Consider the following 26,762-nt stretch of genomic DNA (forward strand, 5'->3'; position numbering starts at 1 on the left):
TAAACTTTTGAAAGAACCACCATAACATTTTGTTCAAAGTTATGAACATTTCAGTTTCGAACAACCTCCATTCCTGAGGTGTTCATAACTCTGAGGTTCTACTGTATGCATCCACAATGAATACCCATAGGGATCACACATCTTGAAGCATTCCTGGTACTATAAGACAAGTAACCTCCATTTTTAATGTCTAGAACTCTGTACTTTCTGAAAATGAGGCCCCTGTAGTATTGCCAAAATGAAACCTCTTTTAAATAATGTTTAACTTAACTATGCATCCAAAGATAAATCCAATAAAATATTATGCTTTAGTATATGAGCTTATTCTTGCAGTTGTTAGGAAGAATTTGCACCCCAATACCAGATGGAGCATTGCATAGTTATATATAGGTGTCTGGGTTTCCTGAAACAGATTGTGGATGTTTTCACCTTCCTCTGAAGCATCAAGCACTTAAGGCTAAGATTATGCAACGGAGGTCATGGAAGTTCCAGAGACCTCCGTGACATTTTCCGCTGTCAGCCGAGGACCCTGCAGCTCCCGGAAGCAGCCATGGGTGGCAGCAGAGACCCCAGAGCTGCAGCAGCAGTGGGGGCAAGATCCCCCTTCCTCCCCATTTTGTCAGTTATTTTTAGTAAAAAATCAGGGACGGTCACAGGCTTCTGTGAATTTTAGTTTATTGCCCATAGCCTGTCCAAGACTTTTACTAAAAATAACCGTGACAAAATCTTAGCCTTAAGTATAGGCCATACCTAGAATCAGGATATCAGACTTGATTGGCCAATAGTCATTCCAGTACAGCAAGTGTTTTAGGACTGTTATTCAGTGTACTGTATGTGCTAGAATCACACTCATGCTTTGTGACTAGTTGGATGATGCTATGAATTTTTAATTTTTTACCTTTTTCAAACTTAAATTGTATGAATTCTAAGATTAATAAATTTGCTTGTTCCTTTTTATTTGTTTTAGTCACTAAAACAAGACCTTGCAACATGTCTGATCTCTACTGAGGTAGAAAAGAAATCATTTGAATCTCAGAAGAAAAGTCTTACGGCAGAAAACCAGCACTTAAGGGACTCTCTGGAGAGGGAAGAAAAAGCTTTGGACTTGCTGCAGGAAGAGTTAAGGAAGCTGAGAGAACAAATTAGAAACGTAGAAGATAAAGGAACTAGTACAGAGTCAGTTGTCATGGAAAATAAAAAACTTAAGGTACATTTGGAAGAGGAAAAGCAAAAAATACACAACTTTCTTAAGCAAAAGGAGACACTTTTTGCAGAAGCACAAATGTTGAGGAGAGAACTAGACAAAGAACGTCATATAACTGAAGCTCTAAGAGAAGAACTGGAGCAGTTAAGTTCTCATCAGACATCCGACAACACAGACACTGATGATACATTGAGGAAGAACGAAGAAATAGAAACTTTGCGGGGAAGACTAACAGAGCTGGAAAAGAAGCTAAACTTTGAACAACAACGCTCTGATTTGTGGGAAAAACTGTATGTTGAAGTGAAGGACCAAACCGAAAAACAGGAAACTAATGAAAAAGGACAAGAGAAAAATGGTAAAGGAACAAGACAGACCAAAAAGAAGTCCAAAGAATCATTTTTTGGCTCAGTTAAAGAAACTTTTGATGCCATGAAGAATTCCACAAAGGAGTTTGTAAGACACCATAAAGAAAAGATTAAACAGGCTAAAGAAGCAGTGAAAGAAAACCTGAAAAAATTCTCTGATTCTGTTAAGTCCACGTTCAGACATTTCAAAGACACAACTAAAAACATCTTTGATGAAAAGAAGAAGTCTGGTGAGAAAAGATATGAGGCAAACAGAAAAGGTAAAACTGTTTATCGGGAATATAATACTCATGAGAATCCTTCTAAGCATACACACCATAGAGGGCCTAGTATGAAAAAAGAATTCAGAGAAGGAAGAAAACAAAGATCGACTCACTTTACATTTGAAAAAGATACTAATTCACAGAAATGCATCAATAACCCAGAATGTAACAGAAAACGTCACTCTGTCCTAAAGGGCTGCTCTGGTATTTTTGAATGCGCTCATCAGGAATTTATTAGCCTGTTTAACAAAGTACTGGACCCTATTAGAGCTGAAGAATTTAATCAGTTAATGCAAAAATACTTGCAGCAAGAAGTAGACAGTTTCCATCACTGGAGAGAACTAGAGAATTTCATCAATAAGTTTTTCCATAATGGGATCTTTATACATGACCAGATGCTGTTCACGGACTTTGTTAGTGATGTTAAGGATTATCTTGAGGACATAAAGGAGTACCAAAGTGATCATGAAGGGATGTTTGAGGATTTGGATAAATACATCTACACATACTACTTTCATTATGATAATTCACCTCAGTATGGATCCAGGTTGGTTTTTATGTAATATTTCCTGAATTAAAATATAGTTTTAAGGACACCAAAGGAATTAGTGTCATAGTTACAACAGGTGACCTTTTAACCCTAAAATGAATGTGGTGAGATGTCTCTTGGGGACAGATTTTATTGGCTGTTGGGGCAAGTGACATTAGCACAGATTCCACTGTACCTTTTACAGCTTTAATGTGTGGAGGATTCCTTTAGAAAATAATTGTTGATTAAGATTAAGCATTGCTGCTTGGAGCAATTGTTGAATGCAACAGCATGCCTGCTTACTGGCCTGAGCATCTGTGGTAATTTTTTTCAGAGGTGTTGTAATCACTTTCTTCCCCTGCTTAAGTCCCTTCTTACTGATGATGCATTTTGCTTGGATTTTAAATAATTTTACTGAGTTATTCCACTTATATATTAAATTCTATTTTAACTGTTCTTAGCCTCTTGAGGGAAATAACTCCATTTTGATCTGATGAGAGAGGCAAAGTTATGCTAATGTGTTTAAAAAAAAAGTTGCATTCTCTCTCTTCTTCCAGTAAACAGTAGGGCAGTAACGTAACTTTTTTTCCCTTGCACTCTATAAAGCATATTTAACCTTTTTAGACCAAGAGCAGTTTTATATTAAAAATTTAAATGTACTGTCTTCTGGACTGCTGTGCTGCTCCCTTTCTCACTCATCTCTTTTTTTGTTATTTTTTAAATAGTTTGCATCTTATTGCAGTTTAGCTTTCAGAGAACAACTTTCAACTGTTTCTTTATTGGTAATAATGATCAAGGGATAGTTTCTAATTCCTGGTTTTGGCAAATGCACACCACATCTAACTAGGTGTATTTATTTATCTAGATTTTAATTTGCCTGTCACATTTCATTATTAAAACAGCTTTCTGATATTTTGATTTCTCATGACTTACTCTATTATTGGGCAGCTTGTTTTTCTATGGTCTGAATTAATTCTGAATGAGACTAAAACATCTGTTTACTGGTACAGGCATTTAACTTTCAAATGTATTTAGTGACTATGTTATTTATCACTACTGATGAGAATATTAAGCAAAGTAAGACTGTATAGCCTTTTGCTTCAGAAGTGTGGGATGTGAGACTGTAATACAAGGATAAAATTCCTTGGAGTTCTTGTAATATCAAAAAACACGAAAGATGAGCTACAACGGTTTATTAACAGCACCCTCCTGTCCTCCATCTAAGTCCTTGTATTGTGTGTACACACATGCACACACACACACATTATGGTGCAGATGTTGCTATTGAAACTTGGTTTGCGTATGTGTTCCAAATGTCTTGACATAAGAGTATTGTTCAGTCCTAACCAGCATTGTGTTCCCTGCAAGTCCAGCAGAGTGGTGTGGTATGGAAATTTGCACTGGAGCTTATTTACCCTGACCCTAACTAGGGCTTTGGGTAATCTATTTTGAGAGTACTACATACATTCTTAAAAAAAAATTAAATAAAACCCATCATCTTTACACCAACTGTAACTCTTCTTTGAGCACTGGTAGTGAAATAATAATCATATATGTAGTTGATTTTATTAAGATATTTTCAACAGTTCTAACCAAGTTTTGTTTACTCCTTTCAGTCAACCTGCTAAAAGGCCTACTTCCACACAATCTGAAAGTTCCAGACATGAAAAACAAACTCAGAAGCAACACCAACGGAATAAGAGAGAAGGTAAATGGCATAAACATGGTCGCACTAATGGAAGACACATGGCAAATCTTGAAATAGAATTGGGGCAGTTACCCTTTGATCCAAAATATTAAGTAATTTGTGTATGGTAAAATCAGGAAGATACAAGTAGATAATTTCTAGTGGTTCCTCAATGGAAACTAATTGTTTTTCAACAAAACTGCAAGATGCAAGTGTTTCTTTATACAGATTGATTTTTACCCTGTTCAAAAGCATCAATCAAACTTCCTAACTCGCATTTTCTCTAGTGTTGCTTTACTGTTCTTTGGAAATGATTTTGGTTGTAGTTGTACTGTTATGGAAACTAGGTATGTTGTGACTTGTGTGAAAAATAGGCTTAATTGCATTCCATTAGTATAGTTCAAAATTGAATCATACATAATGTACATGTAATTAACATGGTTTGGTGTACTAACTTCATCTCATCCTTCAGAAAGTAGATCTAAATTATGGCAATGCATCTGTTAATGTTTTGTAATCTTATACTTGCTTCTTGTCTTTTTTGGGGGGTCAAGAACCTGTTGACTTATGAAGAATTTGCTGTGCTGCATTCTAATCAGCTTGCTGACATATGCACTTGAAATTTCTTGCACATCTGCATATTGTGGAAGAAAAATAAAGAGGCGTTGTGGGTAAAAGTCTTTATTCATAAACAAATCTAGCATAAGTGTACAGTCCCACAGATGTTATGAAGTCTTGTCTTACTCCTCTCTTCTAAATCACAAACGTCATGCCGTAGCTGTTGCTGGTGTTCTGTTAATTATTTATAAATGTCCTAAGACAGATGAACCGTATTTTTTTCCCCTCCCCTTCTAACACCAAGAGATAAGATGAGAATATTGCCACTGAAGTTCCACTTTTCCACCAGTGAAGAAGCATCACTAAACATGTTACACCCAGTATAATCCTTATCTACTGGCTGTAAATTTGAGCCAGACTTGTCAATTTTGCTTACCTATTTTCAAGTATCACTGCCCTCTGTTCTGTACTAGAAGGCTGTTTAACCAAGACACCACTGTATAATACTGACTTCAGTTGGTCCCAGTTCAGAAACTGATCTTGAAGCATGCTTCATTTCACCCTTCTTGTGTAGACATAGATGTGGCTTCCAATTCGTCCTTGAGGCATATGGGTGTGAAAGACAGTAGCTGTTCTCTCATAACCATTTAGGACAAGAAACGATGATATTTCCTGTAAATAAATACACTTTCGTTTCCAAACAGTCCGGCATTTTTATACTGGTGGGATACAGAATGGTGTTCCTAAACTTCTATTAAACCAACCACTCAACTACCTATGGAAGTTAGGTTCTGTGTTGTGGGAAGGAGAAATACCAACCATACCATATCATGACCCTTGGTTAGTGTGAAATCTTGGTCACTCCCCCCAACCTTGAGTAAATGGACTTTACAGAAGAGTTGAAGGGGAAGGAATTCTGCTGATTGCAGGCTTCTTTGCTCACTTTATGCCCATAAAGTCACTCAATGCAAACCATGTAGGCTGTGTCTGTGCACCTCAAACTTGCCTTGGTGCTGTTTTGAAGATAGCTGCCTTACAGCAGTACTTCATGGCATGAAGGATTTGCTGGGTACCCATGCATGCCCTCTCTGGGATCTTTCCCTTCACTACAGTGATACAATAGTAGCTATGCTGTATTTTGGGCAAATGTTCAAGTCATACATTTTTAAAGGCTAAAGAACATTTTCAAAGCTGCAATTTCAGCTTTCCCGTCTATTTCTTGTGAAAATTTGTATTCTTAGACTAATCTAGATAAAGTTAACTTGCAATTAACGTACCTGTTCTAGCACACTGAAGAAGACCAAGTGAGTAGGTAATGTACCATTGTAAAACTCCTCATTAAGCCACTTGAGTGGATTAGAGTAAAATATATCTGCTTCGTCAAGGTAACTCTCTTTTCCAGTTAGGTCTGGAGGACACTGAAGGAATCTCATTGGTAGAGGACAGTGAACATGGCTAGGAGAGGGGAAAAAAACGGTTGAGATCCAGTGTTAAGTGATCACTTTAGATCTTAGTTTCAATTAAGGATGCTATATTGTAGACTGTAAAACTTCTTGTTCTCTTATTTTCCCATTATCAGTAGGTGCATCTTTCCCTTCTGTGCTAGATACATAATGTTTTTCTCATCTCTGTATTTCAGATAAGCATACAAAAAGTAAAATGAGGTGCCAGTAGTGAGTGTAGGTGCAACTGGAGAGGTTCATGGGAAGCAATAATCCACAATCTGATTTATTTTAGATTTTAAGAGCAAAAAGACCATCCTGAGTGACCTCAGTCCTTTACTGGAGCACACTTTGAAAATAACATTATATTATGTTAATCCTTTAATTTTTATATATATATCAGGATGTGTTACATAGTTCTGGAAGAGTTACTTTAGTCATGTCATACAGAATAGTCCTATCTGTTAACCTGGTAGCAGAAGTCAAGGAAATAAGCATTAAATCTTGACTCCCTGCAGTAGTTAAATATTGGAGAAGGAGTGAAGCAATGCAAACTGCTAGGGCAAATATATGTCTAACACTAAGCTGTTTTGGTAAAACAGGAAAAAATGCAGATGCTGGGTGGAATAAACAATAGGAAAGATCCACAATTCCAATTTATTATTTCATACAGAGTTAAGACAGACTGAACAATTTGGTAATAGATGAACATTATCCCTCAAATAATTCAATATATTTGAGGGGGGGAAATTGTATGCTTGAGTAGCTTTAGTATTACATATTGTATTAGCTACTTTATTACCTGTAAAAAGGAGTAGAGTGGCATGGCATCATTACAAAGACAGAAGCCCATGATTGGTTAGAAGAATTGTTACAGAGCTGCTGCATATGAATCATGACATCAAGAGAGCCACGCTGGTGAATCAAACCCGTGTACAGGGCTGGGAGTAAATTTGATAAAAGCAGGAAGGTTATTGCTGATTTCTTCCATGTTTTCAATTGTTTAAGAGAATATCCTAAAGTGAGATATATAAAATAGTTAAGCAGATAGGCAAGTGTTAACTATTAGTCTACAGCTCTCTTTTGACATAGTGCAACTTACTGAAAATTGATTAGTCGTGGTTAAATTAGAAGTAAAACAGTTCCTTGTTTTGAAATAGTCAAAGTCACTACCCAGTCCAGTTTTTTGTTTAGAATGGAAAAAAGGGGCATGTTTCATATGGATTCCACACTCTAAAGTTAATGAGAGGTTAAGCCCTTGAACCTATTTTGCGATTCAGAGCCGCAATTAGGGCTTAATTTTTCTAGGCTTGTAGTTAATTCCATAGGGTGGGAAATCATTTAAGAAGAGGACAGTGAATCAGTTTGAACAAATGATAAGGGAAGACTGTTACTGAAGTGTCTGGTTCAAATGTCACAGGTAGGGCAAAGCACGACATACTTCCCACTGTCAGTAATATGGCTCTCTGGTCTCTCCAACACTTTAAAAAGGCCTGAAGCAGGTTACTGTACTCCAAATGAATTGCTGCTGTAGCAAGGGAAGTGGGGTTAGGTGCTAAGCAATGCTTCAGCAGCTCTGGGATGAAGGAAAAAAAGCAGCGGGAGCTTCAAAATTACAGTGACGGGTGTTGACTCTGTATCAAAGGCTACCTTTCTGCAGTTAAGTGGGCTGTTAACAAAAAAGCAAGATGGTATAAAACACCTGACTAGGACCTTGTCTACAAACTTAAGATGAACCAGTTCAACTTCTATCAGTTTTTAAATTGACTTTGTTAAACCAGGGCAACTCCTGTGTAGACACTCTTATTAAGCTTAAATCATGATTATTTTAGTTATAGCTATTTCTAATTAATGTAAACTAAACCAAAATAAGCCTGGCTTAAACTGAAATAAGAGTGTCCACACAGGGTTGCCCTAGTTTAAATAAAGCTGTTTAAAATTAAACTGGTGCAACTTTGTGTGTGTTAACAAGTCCCAGAAATCTATTCTTTGTAATTTTGCTCAGCTTTCATAGCTTTTGTGATATCATTTCACCAGGGCCCTCACTGTCATTCTTCCAGCCTAGGAAAAAACACAATTTAATATAAGAGTTTTTTAAAATAATACCCTTTCAGGCCTCCTTTCTACATCATAAAGCAACTAAAAAGGACAAGTGCAATTTTACCTTTGCAGGTCACCTTTAAATGTAATTGCAAATACAATAAATTCTGTAAAAGTCAGAGGGCATGAGGATAGGTTCACACTCAATTTCTTTTTAAAAGACACTACCTTAAGGGCATTTGACTCCCAGCATTTTTGAGGGGGCCAGGGATGAATGGGAAATAAAAGAACAGATTCAGCTAAAAATTAGCATTGTTGAAAATCTAAATGTTAGAAACTCATTATTTTTATGGCTTTAGAGCAGGGGTGGGCAAACTTTTTGGCCCAAGGGCCACATCTGGGTATAGAAATTGTATGGTGGGTCATGAACGCTCACGAAATTGGGGTGTGGGCTCTGGGGTGGGGCCAGAAATGAGAAATTCAGGGTGCAGTAGGGGGCTCTGGGGTGGAGGAGGGTACTCCGGGCTGGGATCGAGGGGGTTCGAAGGCCGGGAGGGAGATCAGGGCTAGGGCAGGGGGTTGGGGCATGGGGGGGTGCAGGCTCAGGATGAGGAGTTTGGGGTGCAAGAGGGCTGGGACTGAGGGGTTCGGAGGGTGGGAGGGGGATCAGGGGTGCAGGTTCGGGGCAGCACTTACCTCAAGCAGCTCCTGGAAGCAGCGGCATGTCCTCCAGGTGGCTCTGCTGCTGGCTGCCCCGTCCACAGGCGCCACCCCTGCAGCTCCCATTGGTCGCAGTTCCCGTCCAATGGGAGCTGCAAGGTCGGGGCGTGGGGCAGGGGCAACTTGCGGAGCGGAGCCCCCTGGCTGCCCCTATGTGTAGGAGCCGGAGGGGGAACGTGCTGCTGCTTCTGGGAGCCGCGCGGAGTGGCCTCAGACCCTGCTCCCCAGCGGGATCTCGAGGGCCGGATTAAAGCGGCTGGCGGGCCGTAGTTTGTCCACCCCTGCTTTAAAGGTAACATTTAGCAGTGCACCTAGGCAATAGTTGCTCCTGCCCCTATGATTCAATCTGTTTTGGTGGGGCTGTAAGTGAATAGAAGACTAATTCTAAACAAGCTATGGCTAGCATGCAACTTGACCATAACTAATCTACAGCCTATATTTCATGTAAAAAAGTTTCTACAGAAGGGTAATCACCACCACACAACATTTAAAATCCAAATGCTTACCACAAAACACCATGCAAAATGGCAGTACGGGATATATAAACCTGAATTCTTTGTGGCTCAACGTGCTGTAACAAAACAGGTATGGTACTACTGAAATAAAGTTATATAAATCACAGGTTTGTTGACCATTCAATAGCATGTTTTATAGCACGTAGGGATAGAAAAGACAACTTTAACAGATTTTTTTAAAAACTGAGTAGTAAGCCTCCTCCTCAGTCCTGGCTGGAGGTTTCTGCTCTATTATCAAACCACCGCATTATCTGAATCCGTTCCTTGCCTACCAGCATGAAATATATGGGGCACGAGGAAGGGATTCAGTTAATGTGGTGGTTCAGATAATAGTGTTTTAGAAAACAGGAGCATACTGCAACTGCAAACAAACTACCATTTTCCATGAACTTTACTAACATATGCCAATTGCCTCCAACAGACAGATAAGGAGGAGCATTCAGTCACCCCACTTACATGAAGAAAGTAGTACAATAAATATCATGCTTGACTATTGTGACATTAATCACATACTGCCTACTGTAGATGTTTTTACACCCTGGCAATGAACATATTAAAATCTAGATCATAATTAGTACTTTATTAATTTTGTGACTGGGCAACAAAACGGTAGATAAAATTCAATGCTGATAAATGCAAACTAATGCACATTGGAAAACAATCCCAACTATACATACAAAGTGATGGCGTCTAAGTTAGCTGTTACTGCTGAAGAAAGAGATCATGGAGTCGTGGATAGTACTCTGAAAACATCCGCTCAATATGCAGCAGCAGTCCAAAAAAGCTAATCATGTTAAGAACCATTAGGAAAGAGATAGATAAGACAGAAAATATCATAATGCCACTCTATAAATCCATGGTATGCCCACACCTTGAATACTGCATGCAGTTCTGGTCTCCCCATCTCAAAGATATATTAGAATTGGAAAAGGTACAGAGAAGGACAACAAAAATGGAGAAAGTAAATAAGGAAATGTTATTTACCCCGTCACATAACACAAGAACCGGGGGTCACCCAATGAAATTAACATGCAGCAGGTTTAAAACAAAACAAAGTATTATTTCACACAACACAGTGTTAACCTGTGGAACTCTTTGTCAGGGGATGTTGTGAAGGCCAAAACTATAAAGTATTAGGTAAGTTCAAGGAGGGTAGGTCCATCAATGGCTATTTATCAAGATGTGGTCAGGGATGCAACCTGTAAGGAGAGACTGTTTCCTTGTCATAAGCTGCTGTTCAAAATACCAAGTGAGGAAAAGTGCTGGTGGTGAATCAAAACTTAGCTGGGCACACTACAACTATGGAGCCAAGATTCATCTAAGCTAGGACAGCTGTGCACCATACTACTACTCAATACAGTCCTATAACTTGTGGAGTCAGCCACAGGAGGCCCACCCGATTATACCTGGATCAAGTGATGTCTAACTATCACAGTGGCTCCTATGCCAACCCCTCCTGCAGGTAGTGCAGGGGGCATGATTAGGGCATCAGACTACTTTAGCTTGTGCCAGGGGACTGGAGCCGTACAGGATTGGGCCAGTGAAAGGTAGTTTAAAACCATCTTTGCATCCCTCAGTTTTGAGCTGGACTAATGACTGATGTCACAACTGTGACCCAGTTACAAAATTTTTCTATATTTTATTAATACCATGTTCGGAAACAGGGGAAGGCCTTTAACATTGTTTGATATTTAAATAATCACGGTCACCTTTTTCAGCTTCACAGGGAACTGTCTGTTTCTACAGTGAGTTGTGTGTGAAGAGCCTGAACAAACTAATCCTCACTGCCATTTCTCATCCCCTGCAAACTGCAACCTTCACCTCTGGTTGTTGTCAAAATAGAGTCATAGAATATCAGGGTTGGAAGGGAACTCAGGAGGTCATCTAGTCCAACCCCCTGCTCAAAGCAGGACCAATCCCCAGACAGATTTTTACCCCAGTTCCCTAAATGGCCCCGTCAAGGACTGAACTCACAACCCTGGGTTTAGCAGGCCAATGCTCAAACCACTGAGCTATCCCTCCCCCCTATGACAAAAGACAGGACTGATTTTTATATTGTAATAATATTTGAATTGCTCCATATGCAAGTCTTTACAGAAGATTTCAGAAATCTTGAGTGAAATTGAACAAAAGAATGTGATTTTCTTTAACAAGCCTCAGGTAAATAAAACTTTCAAACTCATTCTGTTGCTGAAAGCAAACACCTTTTAGTGATTCAGAGAAGTTTTCAATTTTGCTGCAATGCCCAATCTGCTCTCTAATCACTTACTGTGCCACCAACAACAGTTTAGAATGATTCCATTAAGCCACTGTAGTAGGGTTAAATGCAGCTGTGTCATACCATTGAGTAATTAATTGTAAAATATTTGGATAATTTGTTTAATTCGTTGGACACTGCCATTTGAATGCAATTTTCTTTGCATTAATTTCAAAATTTTGTTCTAGAGAAAATAAGTTATGACTTTGACTTTAAAAATAATGTGACTGGTTCAAAGTTAATTACATTTAAGGGAGCTTACCTGTATACCAACACTGTCCAAACCACTACCACTAGAAAGATCCGATACCTCTTTGGGGCCTGGATGCAGCCGTGAATAAAGAAGGGTAGATGGGTGCCCAAAATAACCGGCAATCCCTGGCTCAAGTACCAATGCCAAGGATGAGAACCATAAAATGTCCCCAAATTCTGTAGCACATTAAACTTCAAGAATTTCATCTGAACCAGTATCCACTGAAAGGTTAAAAAAAATGAATTAATGTTAAGTATGAAAATGTTAGATTAAGTCTGTCCGGTTCTGTTATGCAGCACCGCCATTAAAAGATACCATGATTTACATTTTTACCTAAAATCATTACAGCAAGTTTTTAAAGTAAAAACTATCTCGTGAAAGCACTTTAGTTACTTTCAGCAGTTAATACAAGTTACAAGCTTTATGGTTTGAAAGTTTTCTACTTTTCTATTATACAGAACAGGCCTCTTATGCTGAACAAGACAAATGTGAAATGTTTTAAAAATCTACACACAATCCATCCTAGGTGGTCACTAATTGACGTCCACAAAAAGTACAGGCTCATCTTTTAGAGTTATTGAATCCTTTAAATGAGACATGGGTTGTCCATAGAACTTTTTTTTAAAAACCAGGGGCAGGATTCTCAAAATTGCTCAACATTGGTGTAATCTGCTCCTATTTAAGTTACCATTTACTTCAATGGATGCAGTTAGATCAATGCTGAGCACTTCTGAAAATCCTACCCTAAATATTTTATACATCCCTTCGAGCCCTATAGAATTCTCCTCTGCACACTTGAATATTGCTCTAGTACTTCTCTGTTACCTCTGTAATGTCTCCTGCTTGGAAAAAATCTTTTCTACATATTATATGACATTGGGTTAGATGGACAACTTCAAGTTTGCCAAAATTGTCCATTTTACAGTAATATCGGCAACAGTCATCAATATATTTAACACTTCTTACCCTGAGAGCTGTGCATCTTTACCCGCGTGAAAGTTGAAAACATGCAGGATATGAGTTGGAGCTTTTGCCAATCTTTGTTTTACATAATTGATGCCGTCTACAGAAAGCAGCTTTTGTAGGTAAGTATTAAACTGCCGAATACTTTATGGTAACACAAGATGTCAGAAATGAGAAGTTTCACAAGCAGATTTACTAGGACAGTGCTAACTAGGATCTGTAAATACTTATAGAAGCAAATAAATACCAAAACGCTACAACTGAGCCATCCTAACAGAAATTAATGCTGAGCTAACATAACACTACAACTCTCCCAGAACATAAGATATGCTGCAGAGAATACCAGTGTAGAGTTTAGTTACTCTGTGTATCATTAAATTAACATGCAAATATCTCTGAACACTGACACTAAGTATCAGTGAATTGAGAAGCCACTGCATTGTTGGTCCTATCTGAAATGGCATTCTAGTGATTTAACATAAGCATAGATATTAATGGCTAGAATTATACTCATAAGATTATAGGATACAGACAAACTGTTATTAAAGGTGATGCCAAAGGCAGAATGTACAGTACAGATCTCAAATCATTGAGACAGCGATAGCTCTTGAATTAGGAAAGTGTGGAACCATCTGCCCAAGTACAAAATTGTTAGAAATGCTTACAAATTTAATTTAAGACACTGTATGGCAACTTACCTCACCAAAAAATACACGATCAATTATTAAAGAAATCCCTAGAGTGACCAATCTGCAAAAATCAAGAAAAAGCTCCTTGTATTACTGGCATCTTCTGAATGTTTAGATTACACTTTTCTTCAGCTTGCCTCTACAATTTATTGTGTGTCACTGTCCCCTAAACTAGTCACAGTTACTTAGAGTGAATCACCATCACTTAGACTTTCTGGAACAACCACTGGTTGGCTTGGAGGTCCTCCTCATATTTTCCCCTCATGAAATCTTTCCATGAAACCTCCCTCTTGTGGGGATACACAGCATTTGTACTGTAAGCAAGGCCCTTCTCCAAACTGTTGCCACAGTGTTTTATTCTTCACTTTTGCACATCTCCCTAAGTTGAAACGTTCAGGGGGTGTGCTGCCCCTGGCTACAGTCTTATTAGTTAAAAAAAAAAAAAAAAAAAAGTAAATATTGATAAGCAGAATGCCTAAATGAATCCTGTTAGTATGGTTATAGATGGTAACATATAATAGTTACTATTTAGTATGCATAGTGTCATAAATCACTGAATTAATATAACACTTACCCTACTGGAATACAGCTGTATAGAACAAGGTCTACCTTCTTCTGTTCTTGCCAGAAATGCCTGAGCACCAAAGGTATCCATGGAATTACAGCAGTTGGACGAATAATAAATGCAAGTGCTACCAAAGTTAAATATTTGCAACTAGAAATGAAGAAAATATTAACGAAACAGTCAGAGTACAATTGTAAAGAGACTTAATTGCTTTTTCATTATATGATATTTTAGTCCAATGTGACAGGAGTATCACATTTTTCATGTCACCATGTTTCTGGACACTGACTCAGGCAAGTACAGCATACAGACTTCAGTACACAGCACTGCCTTTAACCTTGAATCTTTGGGTGCAAACACTTGCTTATTGGCCTGCTTCTATGAAAAAACTGTGTAGTAAATTAAACTATGCAAGACTAAGTATCTAACTAGAAAGTATATACAGGCTTTTTAAAAGAGTAATTACTCAGTTCAAAATTAGTTAATACATTGACTCTGAATACTTGTTTGGCTTGAGTGACCATCTTTCATGTCCTTCCTAAATTCTCACAAATTAAGTGTCTCTACACTGCCCTAAAGATGAAATTAATGTCCCGCATAGGTGATTATTTGGTTTGAAATGAACAGCAGAATAGTAATTTTATACACCCACTACCATCCCCTGTAGACATGTGCAGCAGCAACACCAGTTACCATTCCACTCAGGAACTAGAGCAGCTGCAGTTTCTCCACAAACTGAGGGGTTTGGGTTGCTGGATCAACTAAGGATTCGTTTCCTATGGCCCCATCCCCAACAGCTTATTTGGAACCAGCACAAAGAAGTCTTGGCACATAGAGACTTGCAGGTGTTCCATCTATGCAGTCTTGCCTTGAGGCTTAATTGGTTTGCATGCCACTGCACTGAACCTGTGCCTTTGGATGGATTTCACCCTCAGTAACAAAAGGAATAGTTATCTTCCACATTATCTTTATACAACTTGAACTAATCTTTCTAAATTCAGAAGCCTGTGCACTTGTTCAGACAGACGTAAAACATCAGGGAGGATAACAAAAAGGCAGGAAAAGTTTATATATGAACAGAAAGCATTATTTTAACAGTTGCATCCATTTTGATTGGTAACCTTTGGTTGGGATAATATTGTTAGTGTAAATTCTCTCACCTGCTCCTTGTCTTTGAGCCTTCCATTGGATAGTAGAAAAGAGCAAAGATGGTGAGAACAGTTTCCATGGTGTTTGTTAGAGTTCTGGTACAGCAATACCATGTAAACCAAGAGCACAACTGGCAAAGGTACTAAAAACAATTATGAACAACAGGGGGGGTGTTAATACAATATTTGTATAGCCTTTAATGAAAAAGGTGATAGCACTTAAGTCTAAAACTTTTCAGACATTTAATAATATCATTAAACCATTTCTTAAGTTCTGCAGTACACTGTATGCTAAAATACTATAAGGCACATACACAAGACATGTATTTCAAGGCTGAGACTCACCACCCACTTTGCTGTTTCTGCATTTTCTAGGTGTCTCACTAATGAGTAAAGCTTTACGTCTGCGAGAGCTGACAGAACTGCTTGCACAAGTCTAGGGATCCAAATCTACGTTAACAAAAAAAAAGAAAGTTTACTTATTTTTCTGACTCTTGTTTCTGAAGCCCCTATTAACTCCCAAGTTTAATTGCAATATATAAAACTAGGAGATTCTTGAAACATCAGTCCACGGAGGAAACTAAAGGTATATGACTGTCCTCTGTATGTTTTGATGGAAAGCTCTTATTATTTTAAATACCGTAGTCCTAGAGAAAGATGAGTCCAGAGTTTCTATTAAAACCAATCAAAGACAGTGAGTCAATTTGACATTCAATTGAAAGTTTCCAGAAACTCAAGGCAGCACTTTCAAAATTGTTCCACAATGATGTAACTCATCTTTAAATGAAGTCAATGGGAGTTTTATTCATTGTCTTCAATGGAAGCAATTATGTCAATACCGAGTGCTTTTGAAAAAAACCTACCCTCAGATTCTGTTCAGTTGTTAGTTATTTGCAGTCCTGTCTTATACTTGCAGCCAAAGTAATCTGCTAATTAAAGAGCTACTGAGTAAATCATGTTCTGAGTCTAATGGCTAAGGATATGATTTAATCACAGAGATCATGAATTCCATGACTTTAATGAACCTCTGTGACTACTTTGGCTACAGCACCCGCCGCAATGGCTGCGGTGGTGGCTGGAGCTGTCAGCCTCTCTCTCTCCCCCTCCTCTCCTCTCCCCTCCCCCGCTTCAGTCCCATCACTCCATTATTTGTACTAAAAGTCATGGGCAGGTTGCAGGCTTCCATGAATTTTTCTTTATTGCCCATGATCTGTCTGTGACTTTTACTAAAAATAACTGACAAAATTTTAACCTTACTAGTGGTACAACACTATCTTCTTTGATGTTTGAAGAGGTTGATAGAGATCAAGAATCAACATCTATAGTCTTCAGCCCCACCCCTGGAGCCATGCAAGTGGACCCTTGTGGCCAGGCAGAGCCACATTAACTTAATTGAGGCTTCATGCGCTGGCAAGTGTTTCACTCACATGGATCCAATGGCCAAACCAGGGTCTTTCATTTCATGAGGAGGGCAGTTAAATTTCCTACCTACAACGCTTTGAAATTAAATTAATTGTAAGTTGTAGCTGGGCTTTAAAAAAATATTTCCTTTATACTTACCAGCAGCTGAACATCATCCTTTGCCAGTAGCTGTAAAACTCTGTAGATAGTTGCAAATAGTAGTGGGTATGAATAACCCCTTAAACCTTCTGCCCATTCCCAGGTCAAGTAGCCATAATTAGTAATATTAAGGATATTTAAAGAACTTAAAAGTTTTCCTGTTAGTGTTCTGCTTATTCTCAGGATTTCCTGATTCTATGTTAAAAATCTTACTCTGTGGCCACTGTCAATTAGTGATTTCTGCCAATGGTCATATTAATTTCTCACTGCCAGGGAAACCTCTAGCTTAACACTCTTCCTACCAAAAAAGGACAGTGGTAGTGACATAGCTCCAAGAAAGTTACTAGGATACAAAAGCATGGAGCAGAGAGAGCATTATTGGGGCAATAACGTCATCATAAAGAGATGTTATTACAGTATAGAGGACACAATTACGACAAAATGAAAAAGTGAGCACACTTAGTTCAGTTATAGAAAGATTCCACTCATTTTAACTTCAAAAAGCAAAGGATATTTGAAAACCATATGATGTGCAACTTCAAGCGACTGCCAGTATTCATCTGGAACAAAGCTTGTCTGGACTAAAAAGCAGTTAAGTACTCGCAGAGTTATGGTAAACAAGACCAGATAAATGTTTTCGCCAATAAGCTCTGAGAAAGCAAAACATTAGTTTGGAGAAAGTCCCTGTTATAGTCACTGAAATAATAATTGCTTATGGCTACTGATGATTGAACAAAGGCATTCTCTTTAAAATGATAGCTTTGAACTGTATAGTAGCCTGATCTTAGAAATGAGATATATGGTAGCATTTTTGAACAACTTTCATTATAAGAAAAAATACACATTGTACATTTGTCAAGAAGTTCCATCATTTTATGTCCCATTTTGCTGTTTGCACTTTAATAGCATTATTCCTCACAGCCTCCAGTTTGATTCCATGTTGAAGTCTTAAATGATTGCAAACTACTGTATCATCAAATCAATTGCAGTGACTGAAGAAGGATCGAAATCCAAATTAAAACTGAATTTAGTGAGAACTTTTCAAACAAGTACCTTGGACAGTTAGTGAGAAGAAAGAGTTAATGGCTTTGGGTTAGTTATTCTTCCCCACAGCCGGCTTCCCTCTTGTTTTTTTTTTTTTAAAGTTGCTCTCTTCTGTAGAATCTCAGCTTATATATATATATTTTTTTTTTAAGTAAGCCACTGGCTCGCAAGTTTGTAAACATGAATCAAATGTAACTGCTGTAGTAGTGTCTGATTTTGCATAATCTGAAAAATTGGCTGAGAGGTGTGAGTAGTCCTGTTCATTTCACTGGTTACTGACTCTGATGTCCATTTGAATTAATAACTATTTCACAATTGATCAAAGTATGTAAGAAAGGTGAGGAATGGATGGAGGACACTTGGAGCAACCAAAAAATTACGTTCCCAAGGTTACAGTGGTGGCAAACAATGTTCTTCAGAGTCTCCTGCTACAGGGTCAGTTATGGTAGCCTCCTTCTTCCCCAGCAATGATGGCAGCAAAATGACACCTTTAGGGGCCTAATCTGCTCTGGTGGTGATTGCCGGGTCAGGCTGCTCCCTCCCTTACTGCCACTAGCTGCAACTGCTGCTCCTCCCCTCTGCTGGAGGCTGTCTACAAACTCAACTCAAGCACATCAGCTATACAGACTTCTCCAGTTTCTCTTTACAAATGTGAGCTAGAAACTTTTTAACGTAAAAGATTAGATTCTAATGTCATCACTTGACTTTGGGAACATGCTACTTTTCTTACGTCTTCATGTAATCATGGGTGTATCCTATCTTAACCAATGGTGAAGTCTAGCAGAACATATATACGAAGTTTTGAAGTGCACAATCTGCTGCAAATGACATCTCACGTTGGAGTCTCAAGGAGGTGAGTTTGCGGGCAGAGTTTCAGAAAGGACTGCTTCCTCCGCCCCTTGAAGAAAATATTTGCACACGCAACGTGGCGTAATTAAGAAGCCCCTTGGGTTCCTCCCACTGGCCCAACTAACAACAGGAAGAGACTGCAGGCACCTGGCCCACTCTTGGCTGGGAGGGCGCCGAGACCACCCCGCGGTATTAGCGCCTCTCAACCCCCGGCCCAAGCAGCCGGCGGGGCACAGCCTGCCCCTCTGTAGGGGTGTCTCGCTAAGCGGCGGAGCTCCCTCTCCGATCGCTGCCGCCCGGGGTCAGAGGGCTGAGCGGGACACAGCTCTCTGCCTACTCCACCGCGTGTCCAGCCTCAGGCCCTTCCCCCAGAGCTTCTCCTCTCCCGGGCGCCCCTCACCTGGGCCCCGCTCCCCGCCGGCCCCCGGGGCAGCGCTGTACAGCGCAGATTTTCTCTTGCGGAGCCGCACGGTGTCGGCACTGCGAGTCCGGCCGCGGGGGAAGAACCCGCCTCCACCCCCCGCCTGCATGTCGGACGCAGCTCTCTGCACGGAGCCTCGAGGCCTGCCGTGGCACGCTCACTTCCGCATTGGGCGGAGCCAGAGTGACGCTCGGGGGCGAGGCTGCGGCCCTGCCGGAGCTTGCGGGGGCTGGGTGAGCGCATGTGCGGAAGAGTATTTAGGGGCGGGAATTTGGGATAAAATTCAGCGGGGTGAGAGATTATGTCCCTCGGGGCGGGGACCAGGCTTTGTACTTCCGGCAGCTTGTCTGGCCTATGTATGGAGGTTTCATCTCGCTGGTTTAATCGGTTCGACGAAGGGGTCTCGAAGGTAAGGCGGCGCGCGCGGCTCCGCGGTGGGAGGGGTTTGCTGGGCTCTGGGCAGGGAGGCGGGGGCTGATGTCCCCGGAGTCTCTCCTCCCGCTTCTCGAGCCCTGCCCCGATTGACGATGGGGGGGTGTCTGTGCCCCCCTTAGCTTCGCTCAGCCCTGCTCCCCTGCACGGGGCAGCGGGACCCACTGGGCGCGTGCGGCTCCCTCCATAGCTGCCCCCGCCTCCGTGCCTTTCCTTGGCTGCGCTCGGGCCATGGGGCGCCGCCCCCTCGTTCTCCCTCCGCCCCTAAATTCTGCCCCGGTCTCGTGGGAGGGCGAAGGGCCGCGGGAAGCGCCTCTCCCGCACTCTGCCTCCCCCTCGGGAAGCTGGGCGCTCCCGTCTTGAGGCGCCTCTCGGGCTTCAGCTGTCCCGTGCCCGGCGATCTCAGCTGTTTCAGTCCACAGCTCTGCGCTGCCTGGATAGTCCCGCTGGCGTCGGAAGCTGGAGTCTGGAAAGAGCTGGTGGGTCGTGGCCCCGAGCCGGAGCCTTAATCCATGCGGCGCCTGTCACCGAGGCGCTGGTAACGGGGATTTCAAGTAGCACTTCTGTCAGTTACACCTAGTGACTAATACTTAGTGTACCGCCATTGAAATCCAGATTGCTGTGAGCTAAGGCAGCATGCCCCCGTGAGGGGGCATTGCCTCGGGGGAGAGACCCTAACTGCGAACGGACACAGCAGTGGCAGTGGCAGTTTTCCCTATCCTGCCCTACTAACGCTGCTGTTGAAGGAGACTGTAACTGGCTTCAACTTTCTGAAGGGGAGTTGACCTTCTAAAAAGTTTGGGGAAATGCTGAAAAAGTTTTCTACCATAATTTTATGTGTTTATCATTTAACTATGGCACTGCTTTACAGAATGGACAAACACATTCCCTCTACTGAAGAGCTGACAGGCAAATGTGATCTATTGGCTGATATTGGAGCTAGTACCCATAAAAACCTCAATCCTTACTGGAGAGAGAGGAAAAAGACCTCCACGCTCCTGATCTTTGTATTATACAGTACAGAATGTGTGATCCAGCTCCTCCATGAAACCAAGAGAAACCTGCTTTTTACATGAAGCAATATTTACAAGAGAGCAGCACTTCTATCTTACCATCTGTAACTGAACACCGACTGTTAATCATGGTTGGAGTTCTTGCTCTGAAAAGTGGAACAGAGCCATAATTCTTATGTTATCGCATTTTAGGTGCAAAATACAAATATTTTTATTGGTCTTAGACCCATCTGTTTATAGTTCAAATTGATTTAAGTGGAAATTGTGTGCATGGATGATGGCAGAATATTTTTTGTTTTGTTTTGTATAGCAGCCCTTACCCAAAGTAACTGTGATAGTCACGTGTCAATACTTCATTCTTTTTGGACTGCAACAAACATTACAGTGAGTAACACTTTACATTCACTTTCATTTATATGCAGATCTGAAGATTTTGCTTGGCTACTCAGATGTCTTTAGAGTATCTTTGAAGACAGGTGTGACAAGTTACAGCTTTGGCTGTTAAAATGTATGGTAAAGTGCCATTACCTCATATCTTTCTGGGGGCTCTCCTTGGAGTTGCAGGAGGAATCTACATCTATAAACCAATATTTGAACAATATCACAGAGAACAGAATAAATTAAAAGAAAAGCTGCAAGCACCAGAACTAGAAGAGAAGAAAGAATAGCAGAGATTACATGGAGCTGCTTGGTGATATTGGTTTGGACACTAAACTTTTGTTCTGAGATAAAAACAAAATAACATAGTCTATTCTTCAAAAGAAATTGGTTTATCTTGGTGAAGAATAAATATGCTTTTTAATTAATGTAAATATGGTGTTTTCTTAGATGGCCAGCTGCACATACATTGACCGAATTGCATTTGATTCCACTGACCTTTTTCTTTAAAATTATAGGTTTCTAGTCTTATGCAAATTCAGAGTTAGGTCTGTCACTCTGTCCTTAGTCCTAACCCCATTGGGAATAGAAAGCATACTTGTAGTACACCTCTACTCTGATATAACGTGACCCGATATAACATGGGTTTGCATACAACGCGGTAAAGCAGCGCTCCGGAGGATCAGCGTGTCAGCTCCCTGCGCTCCGCTTCCCGCCACCGGTGAGTGCAGGGAGGTTGGGGAAAGGACGCCCCCCCATACTCACCTGTGGTGGGAAGCTGAGCGCCATGGCTGGGAGATGGTGGAGTGGAGCGGGCTGGGGCTGGGCTGCTCCTGCACTCACCAGCATCAGCGGAAGCGGGAGGTTGGGGAAAGGACGTCCCCCCGTACTCACCCGTGGCGGGAAGCGGAGTGCTATGGCTGGGAGCTGGCGGAGTGGAGCGGGCTGGGGCTAGGCTGCTCCGCTTACCGCTGCTGGTGAGTGCGGGACCTTTCCCCACCCCCCAGCAACACTGCTGGGGCCGGGGCAAGGAAAGCGGAGCGGGCTGGGGCCACGTTGCTCCACTTCCCGCCGCAGGTAAGTGCAGGGGGCGTCCTTTCCCCAATCTCCCCGCACTCACCGGCAACGGCGGGAAGCGGAGAAGCCCGGCCCCAACCTGCTCCACTCCGCCAGCTCCGAGCTGCGGCGCTCTGCTTCCTGCCACAGGGTGAGTACGGGGGGGCATCCTCTACCCAACCTCCCCGCTCTCACCGGCGTCAGGAAGCGGAGCGCCGCGGCTGGGAGCTGCCAGAGTGGAGCGGGCTGGGGCCGGGCTGCTCCGCTTCCCACCACTTTTGGTGAGTGCCTGTCATGTGGTGGGGGGTGTGGATAGGGGTTGGGGCAGTCAGGGGACAGGGAGCACAGGGGTTGGGTAGGGGGTGATTAGGGATGGGGGTCTCTGGAGGGGGTGGTCGGGACAAGGAGCAGGGGGGCCAAAGCAAGTTCGATATAACGCGGTCTCACCTATAGCGCGGTAAGATTTTTTTGGCTCCAGAGGACCGTGTTATATCGGGGTAGAGGTGTATGTGTGATCTGAGAGTGGAGTGTGTGACCCACCACTGAGTTTCTTAGCTCTTTAACAGCATGTTACAACCTTCATGCTGTAAAAGTAGAAAATTAGACATAGGCCTGGTCTACACTATGAGTTTAATTCGAATTTAGCAGCGTTAAATCGAATTAACCCTGCACCTGTCCACACAACAAAGCCATTTATTTCGAAATAAAGTGCTCTTAAAATCTATTTCTGTACTCCTCCCCGATGAGCAGAGTAGTGCCAAAATCAATATTGTCATTTCGAATTAGGGTTAGTGTGGCCGCAATTCGATGGTATTGGCCTCCGGGAGCTATCCCACAGTGCACCATTGTGACCGCTCTGGACACCAATCTGAACTCGGATGCACTGGCCAGGTAGACAGGAAAAGCCCTGCGAACATTTGAATTTCATTTCCTGTTTGCCCAGCACAGGAGAGCACAGGTGACCGCAGAGAGCTCATCAGCACAGGTAACCATGCAGGCCAATAATCGAAAAAGAGCACCAGCATGGACCGTACGGGAGGTACTGGATCTGATTGCTATATGGGGAGAGGATTCAGTGCTAGCAGAACTTCGTTCGAAAAGACAAAATGCCAAAACTTTTGAAAAAATCTCCAAGGGCATGATGGAGAGAGGCCACAATAGGGACTCAGAGCAGTGCCGCATGAAAGTCAAGGAGTTCAGACAAGCCTATCAGAAAACAAAGGAGGCAAATGGTCGCTCCGGGTCAGAGCCGCGGACATGCTGCTTCCACGCTGAGCTGCATGCAATTCTAGGGAGGGCCCCCACCTCTGACCGTGGATTCCAAGGCGAGGGGTAATCTCATCAGCCACATCTGAGGATTCTGCGGACGGGGAAGAGGAGGAGGAGGACGAGCTTGCGGAGAGCACACAGCACTCTGTTCTCCCCAACAGCCAGGATCTTTTTCTCAGCCTGACTGAAGTACCCTCCCAAGCCAGTACCCAAGACCATGACCCCATGGAAGGGACCTCAGGTGAGTTTACCTTTTAAAATATAAGACATGGTTTAAAAGCAAGCGCTTTTTAATGATTAATTTGCCCTGAGGACTTGGGATGCATTTGCGGCCAGTACAGCTACTGGAAAAGTCTGTTAACGTGTCTGGGGATGGAGCGGAAATCCTCCAGGGACATCTCCAGGAGAGCTTCATGGAGATACTCCAAAAGCCTTTGCAGAAGGTTTCTGGGCAGGGCAGCCTTATTCCATCCTCCATGGTAGGACACTTGACCACACCATGCTAGTAGCAAGTAATCTGGTATCGTTGCATGACAAAGCCTGGCAGCGTATGGTCCCAGTGTTTGCTGGCATTCAAGCAAAATCCGTTCTTTATCTTGCTGTGTAATCCTCAGGAGAGTGATATCGCTCATGGTAACCTGGTTGAAATACAGGAATTTAATTAAGGGGACAGAGGTGGCCGTTCCTACTGGGCTGTTTACCTGTGGCTGAAAAGAAATCCTTCCCTGCAGTTAGCCAAGTGTGGTTTTGGGGGGGGGAATTGGCGCTGAGCTTTTCGCCTTTGGCTCGCAGGGATCTTCCCTGATACCAGCCACGCGGTGGGGGGAGGGATAAAGCGATCATCCCAGAGAATTGGATGGGGGGGAGGGGGTTAGTTTTTCTGCTGCTGAAGGTTAACAGGAAAACCGCAGCAGTCAACGGGCTTTGCTTGGTATGTGGGAAAGGAGGGCGCAGAAGCCGAAAGACAATGGCTTACCATGGCCGCATGCAAGCCGAATTCTGTTGCCCGGACCTGCATCTGTGATCTCTAACACCAAAGCCACAGGCACTCAATATTAAGATGGAAAATGCGACCTTGTACTGAAATCACATGTGCTATGTAATGTGAATAGTGTTGTTCACCATGAAAGAGTATAAGCATTGTTCTGTAAAATGTATCTTTTTAAAAACTTCTTTCCTTTTTTCCATCCCTCCAGCAGCTGCAAATTTTTCAAGCCTCCCTCCTCCATCCCAAAGGCTATCTCAGATAAGGCGGCGAAGAAAGAGGATGCGAGACGAGATGTTCTCGGAAATGATGGAATGCACCTGCAATGAAAGAGCTCATTTGAATGAGTGGAAGGACACAGTATCTAAGTACAGGAAAGATGCCAGTGAACGTGAGGTCATGAGGGACGCTTGAGATGAGAGGTGGCAGGCTGCAATGCTGGGGCTGCTGCATGATAAAACGGACATGCTCTGGCATCTGGTGGAGCTTCAGAAATGGCAGCAGGATAACAGAGTGCCGCTGCAGCTGCTGTATAACCTCCCTCCCCCCTCACCATGTTCCATAGCCTTCTCACCCAGACGTGTAAGAACGCGGGGGGGAGGCTCTGTGCACCCTCCCACTCCACCCCAGTGGACAGCCCAACCAAAAGGCTGTGATTATATTGAATTTTTTCAGTGGCCTTTTACTTCTCTCCTATCCTCCTCCCAAACCCCACCCGGGTTACCTTTTTTGTTCTCTCCCTATGTTTATAATCAATTAATAAAGAATACATGATTTTTAAACGATAGTGACTTTATTTCCTTTAAAAGCAAGCTGTGATTTATGGGGGGAGGGTGGTTTGCTTACAGGGAATGAGTCAATCAAGGGGGTGGGTTTTCAACAAACAGAACTTTCACACCGTAGCCTGGCCAGTCATGAAACTGGTTTTCAAAGGTTCTCTGATGCGCAGCGCTTCCTGGTGTGATCTTCTAATCGCCCTGGTGTCTGGCTGCGCATAATCAGCAGCCAGGTGATTTGCCTCAGTCTCCCACCCCGCCATAAAGGTCTCCCCCTTACTCTCAGAGATTGTGGAGCAAACAGCAATAACAATGGGGATATTGGTTTGGCTGAGGTCTGACCGAGTCAGTAACGAGCGCCAGCGACCTTTTAAACGTCCAAATGCACATTCTACCACCATTCTGCACTTGCTCAGACTGTGTATGGCTTCATGAGCCATGGCATTAAGGGGTAGGCTGGGTCCCCAAGGATAACTATAGGCATTTCAACATCCCCAACGGTTATTTTCTGGTCCAGGAAGTAAGTCCCTTGCTGCACCCATTTAAACAGAATAGTGCTGAAGACGCGAGCGTCATGAACCCTTCCTGGCCAGCCCACGTTGATGTTGGTGAAACGTCCCTTGTGATCCACAAGTGCTTGCAGCACCATTGAAAAGTATCCCTTGCGGTTTATGTACTGGGTACCCTGGTGCTCCGGTGCCAAGATAGGGATATGGGTTCCATCTATCCAGGGCCGGCTTTAGGAAGTGCGGGGCCCGATTCAAACAGTTTCGACGGGGCCCCGGCAGGGATGACTAAAAAAAAAAAAAAAAAACCACGTAAAAAAACACGTGGGGCTTGTACTCACCGGGCGGCGCTCCTAGTCTTCGGCGGTGGGTCCTTCACTTGCTCCAGGTCTTCGGCGGCACTGAAGGACCTGCTGCCGAAGACCCGGAGCGAGTGAAGGACCCGCTGCCGAAGTGCCGCCAAAGACCCAGAGCGCCACCGGGTGAGTAAAAATTAAAAAGGAGCCTCTAGCCAGGGAAGGATTCTCGGCCACTTCTTCCCCCCCCCCCCCCCCCCCGGCGGCCCTGCCACTGGGCGCGGGGCCCAATTTGGGGGAATTGGTGGAATTGGCCTAAAGCCGGCCCTGCTTCTGTCGCCCCACCACAGTTAGGGAATTCCATTGCAGCAAAGCCATCCACTATGATCTGCACATTTCCCAGAGTCACTACCTTTCGTAGCAGCAGCTCAGTGATTGCTTTGGCTACTTGCATCACAGCAGCCCCCACAGTAGATTTGCCCACTCCAAATTGATTGACCGGTAGCTGTCTGGCATTGCAAGCTTCCACAGGGCTATGGCCACTCGCTTCTCAATTGTGAGGGCTGCTCTCATCTTGGTATTCTGGTGCTTCAGGGCAGGGGAAAGCAAGTCACAAAGTTCCATGAAAGTGCTCTTACGCATGCGAAAGTTTCGCAGCCACTGGGAATCGTCCCACACCTGCAACACTATAGGGTCCCACCAGTCTGTGCTTGTTTCCCGGGCCCAGAATCGGCGTTCCACGGCTATAACCTGCCCCATTAACAGCATGATCTCCAAAGCACTGGGGCCCGCGGTTTGATAGAATTCCATGTCCTCATCACTCTTGCTGCTGCGCTGCCGTAGCCTACTCCTCGCCACCTGATTTTGCAGGTTCTGGTTCAGCATAAACTGCACGATAACACACGAGGTGTTTACAATGTTCATGACTGCTGTCTTGAGCTGAGCGGGCTCCATGCTTGCCGTAGTATGGCGTCTGCAC

General features: G+C 42.8%; 2 protein-coding genes and 1 long non-coding RNA gene across 10 annotated transcripts in view; 2 read left to right on the top strand and 1 right to left on the bottom strand.

Annotated features, from left to right (window-relative positions):
* The window catches only part of CCPG1 (cell cycle progression 1), a 55,437-nt gene extending 50,704 nt beyond the window's left edge, over positions 1-4,733 (top strand). For 2 of the 8 annotated variants that reach the window (XM_065412470.1, XM_065412472.1), the window contains 2 exons: positions 968-2,379; positions 3,978-4,709. In XM_065412470.1, coding sequence (XP_065268542.1) covers positions 968-2,379; positions 3,978-4,161 — 1,596 coding nt within the window. In that variant the 3' untranslated portion in view covers positions 4,162-4,709. Of the gene's footprint in view, positions 1-967; positions 2,380-3,977 lie in introns of all 8 variants that reach the window. The other 6 variants (XM_065412469.1, XM_065412473.1, XM_065412468.1 and 3 more) reach the window with 5 other exon arrangements.
* Positions 4,734-5,124: 391 nt separating this feature from the next.
* On the bottom strand, positions 5,125-19,181 carry PIGB (phosphatidylinositol glycan anchor biosynthesis class B). The gene is made up of 12 exons (XM_065412475.1): positions 19,052-19,181; positions 17,276-17,408; positions 16,759-16,879; positions 15,544-15,648; positions 15,211-15,341; positions 14,060-14,200; positions 13,495-13,546; positions 11,843-12,054; positions 9,315-9,379; positions 6,851-7,064; positions 5,884-6,061; positions 5,125-5,278 (listed from the first exon to the last, which is right to left on the bottom strand). Exons 1-12 carry the CDS (start codon positions 19,179-19,181, stop codon positions 5,159-5,161), a joined length of 1,602 nt encoding a protein of 533 aa, XP_065268547.1. The 3' UTR covers positions 5,125-5,158.
* A 4,051-nt stretch (positions 19,182-23,232) lies between these two features.
* Positions 23,233-24,986, top strand: LOC135885134 (uncharacterized). The gene is made up of 2 exons (XR_010561727.1): positions 23,233-23,461; positions 24,417-24,986. It is a non-coding gene; the product is annotated as an uncharacterized LOC135885134 (long non-coding RNA).
* The last annotated feature ends 1,776 nt before the right edge of the window (positions 24,987-26,762 follow it).

The sequence above is a fragment of the Emys orbicularis genome, chromosome 10, assembly GCF_028017835.1.
Source record: "Emys orbicularis isolate rEmyOrb1 chromosome 10, rEmyOrb1.hap1, whole genome shotgun sequence".
Taxonomy (NCBI): Eukaryota; Metazoa; Chordata; order Testudines; family Emydidae; genus Emys; species Emys orbicularis.

What these genes read in the sequence shown, in the direction of transcription:
- PIGB (XM_065412475.1), bottom strand. Translation starts at nt 19,181, where the DNA reads ATGCAGGCGGGGGGTGGAGGCGGGTTCTTCCCCCGCGGCCGGACTCGC. An exon ending in CAGAAACAGCAAAGTGGGTG is followed by an intron (nt 15,342 to 15,543) that starts GTGAGTCTCAGC and finishes AATTGTTTTTAG; the next exon opens with TACCTTTGCCAGTTGTGCTC. An exon ending in TGGACAGTGTTGGTATACAG is followed by an intron (nt 9,380 to 11,842) that starts GTAAGCTCCCTT and finishes GTTTTGTTACAG; the next exon opens with CACGTTGAGCCACAAAGAAT.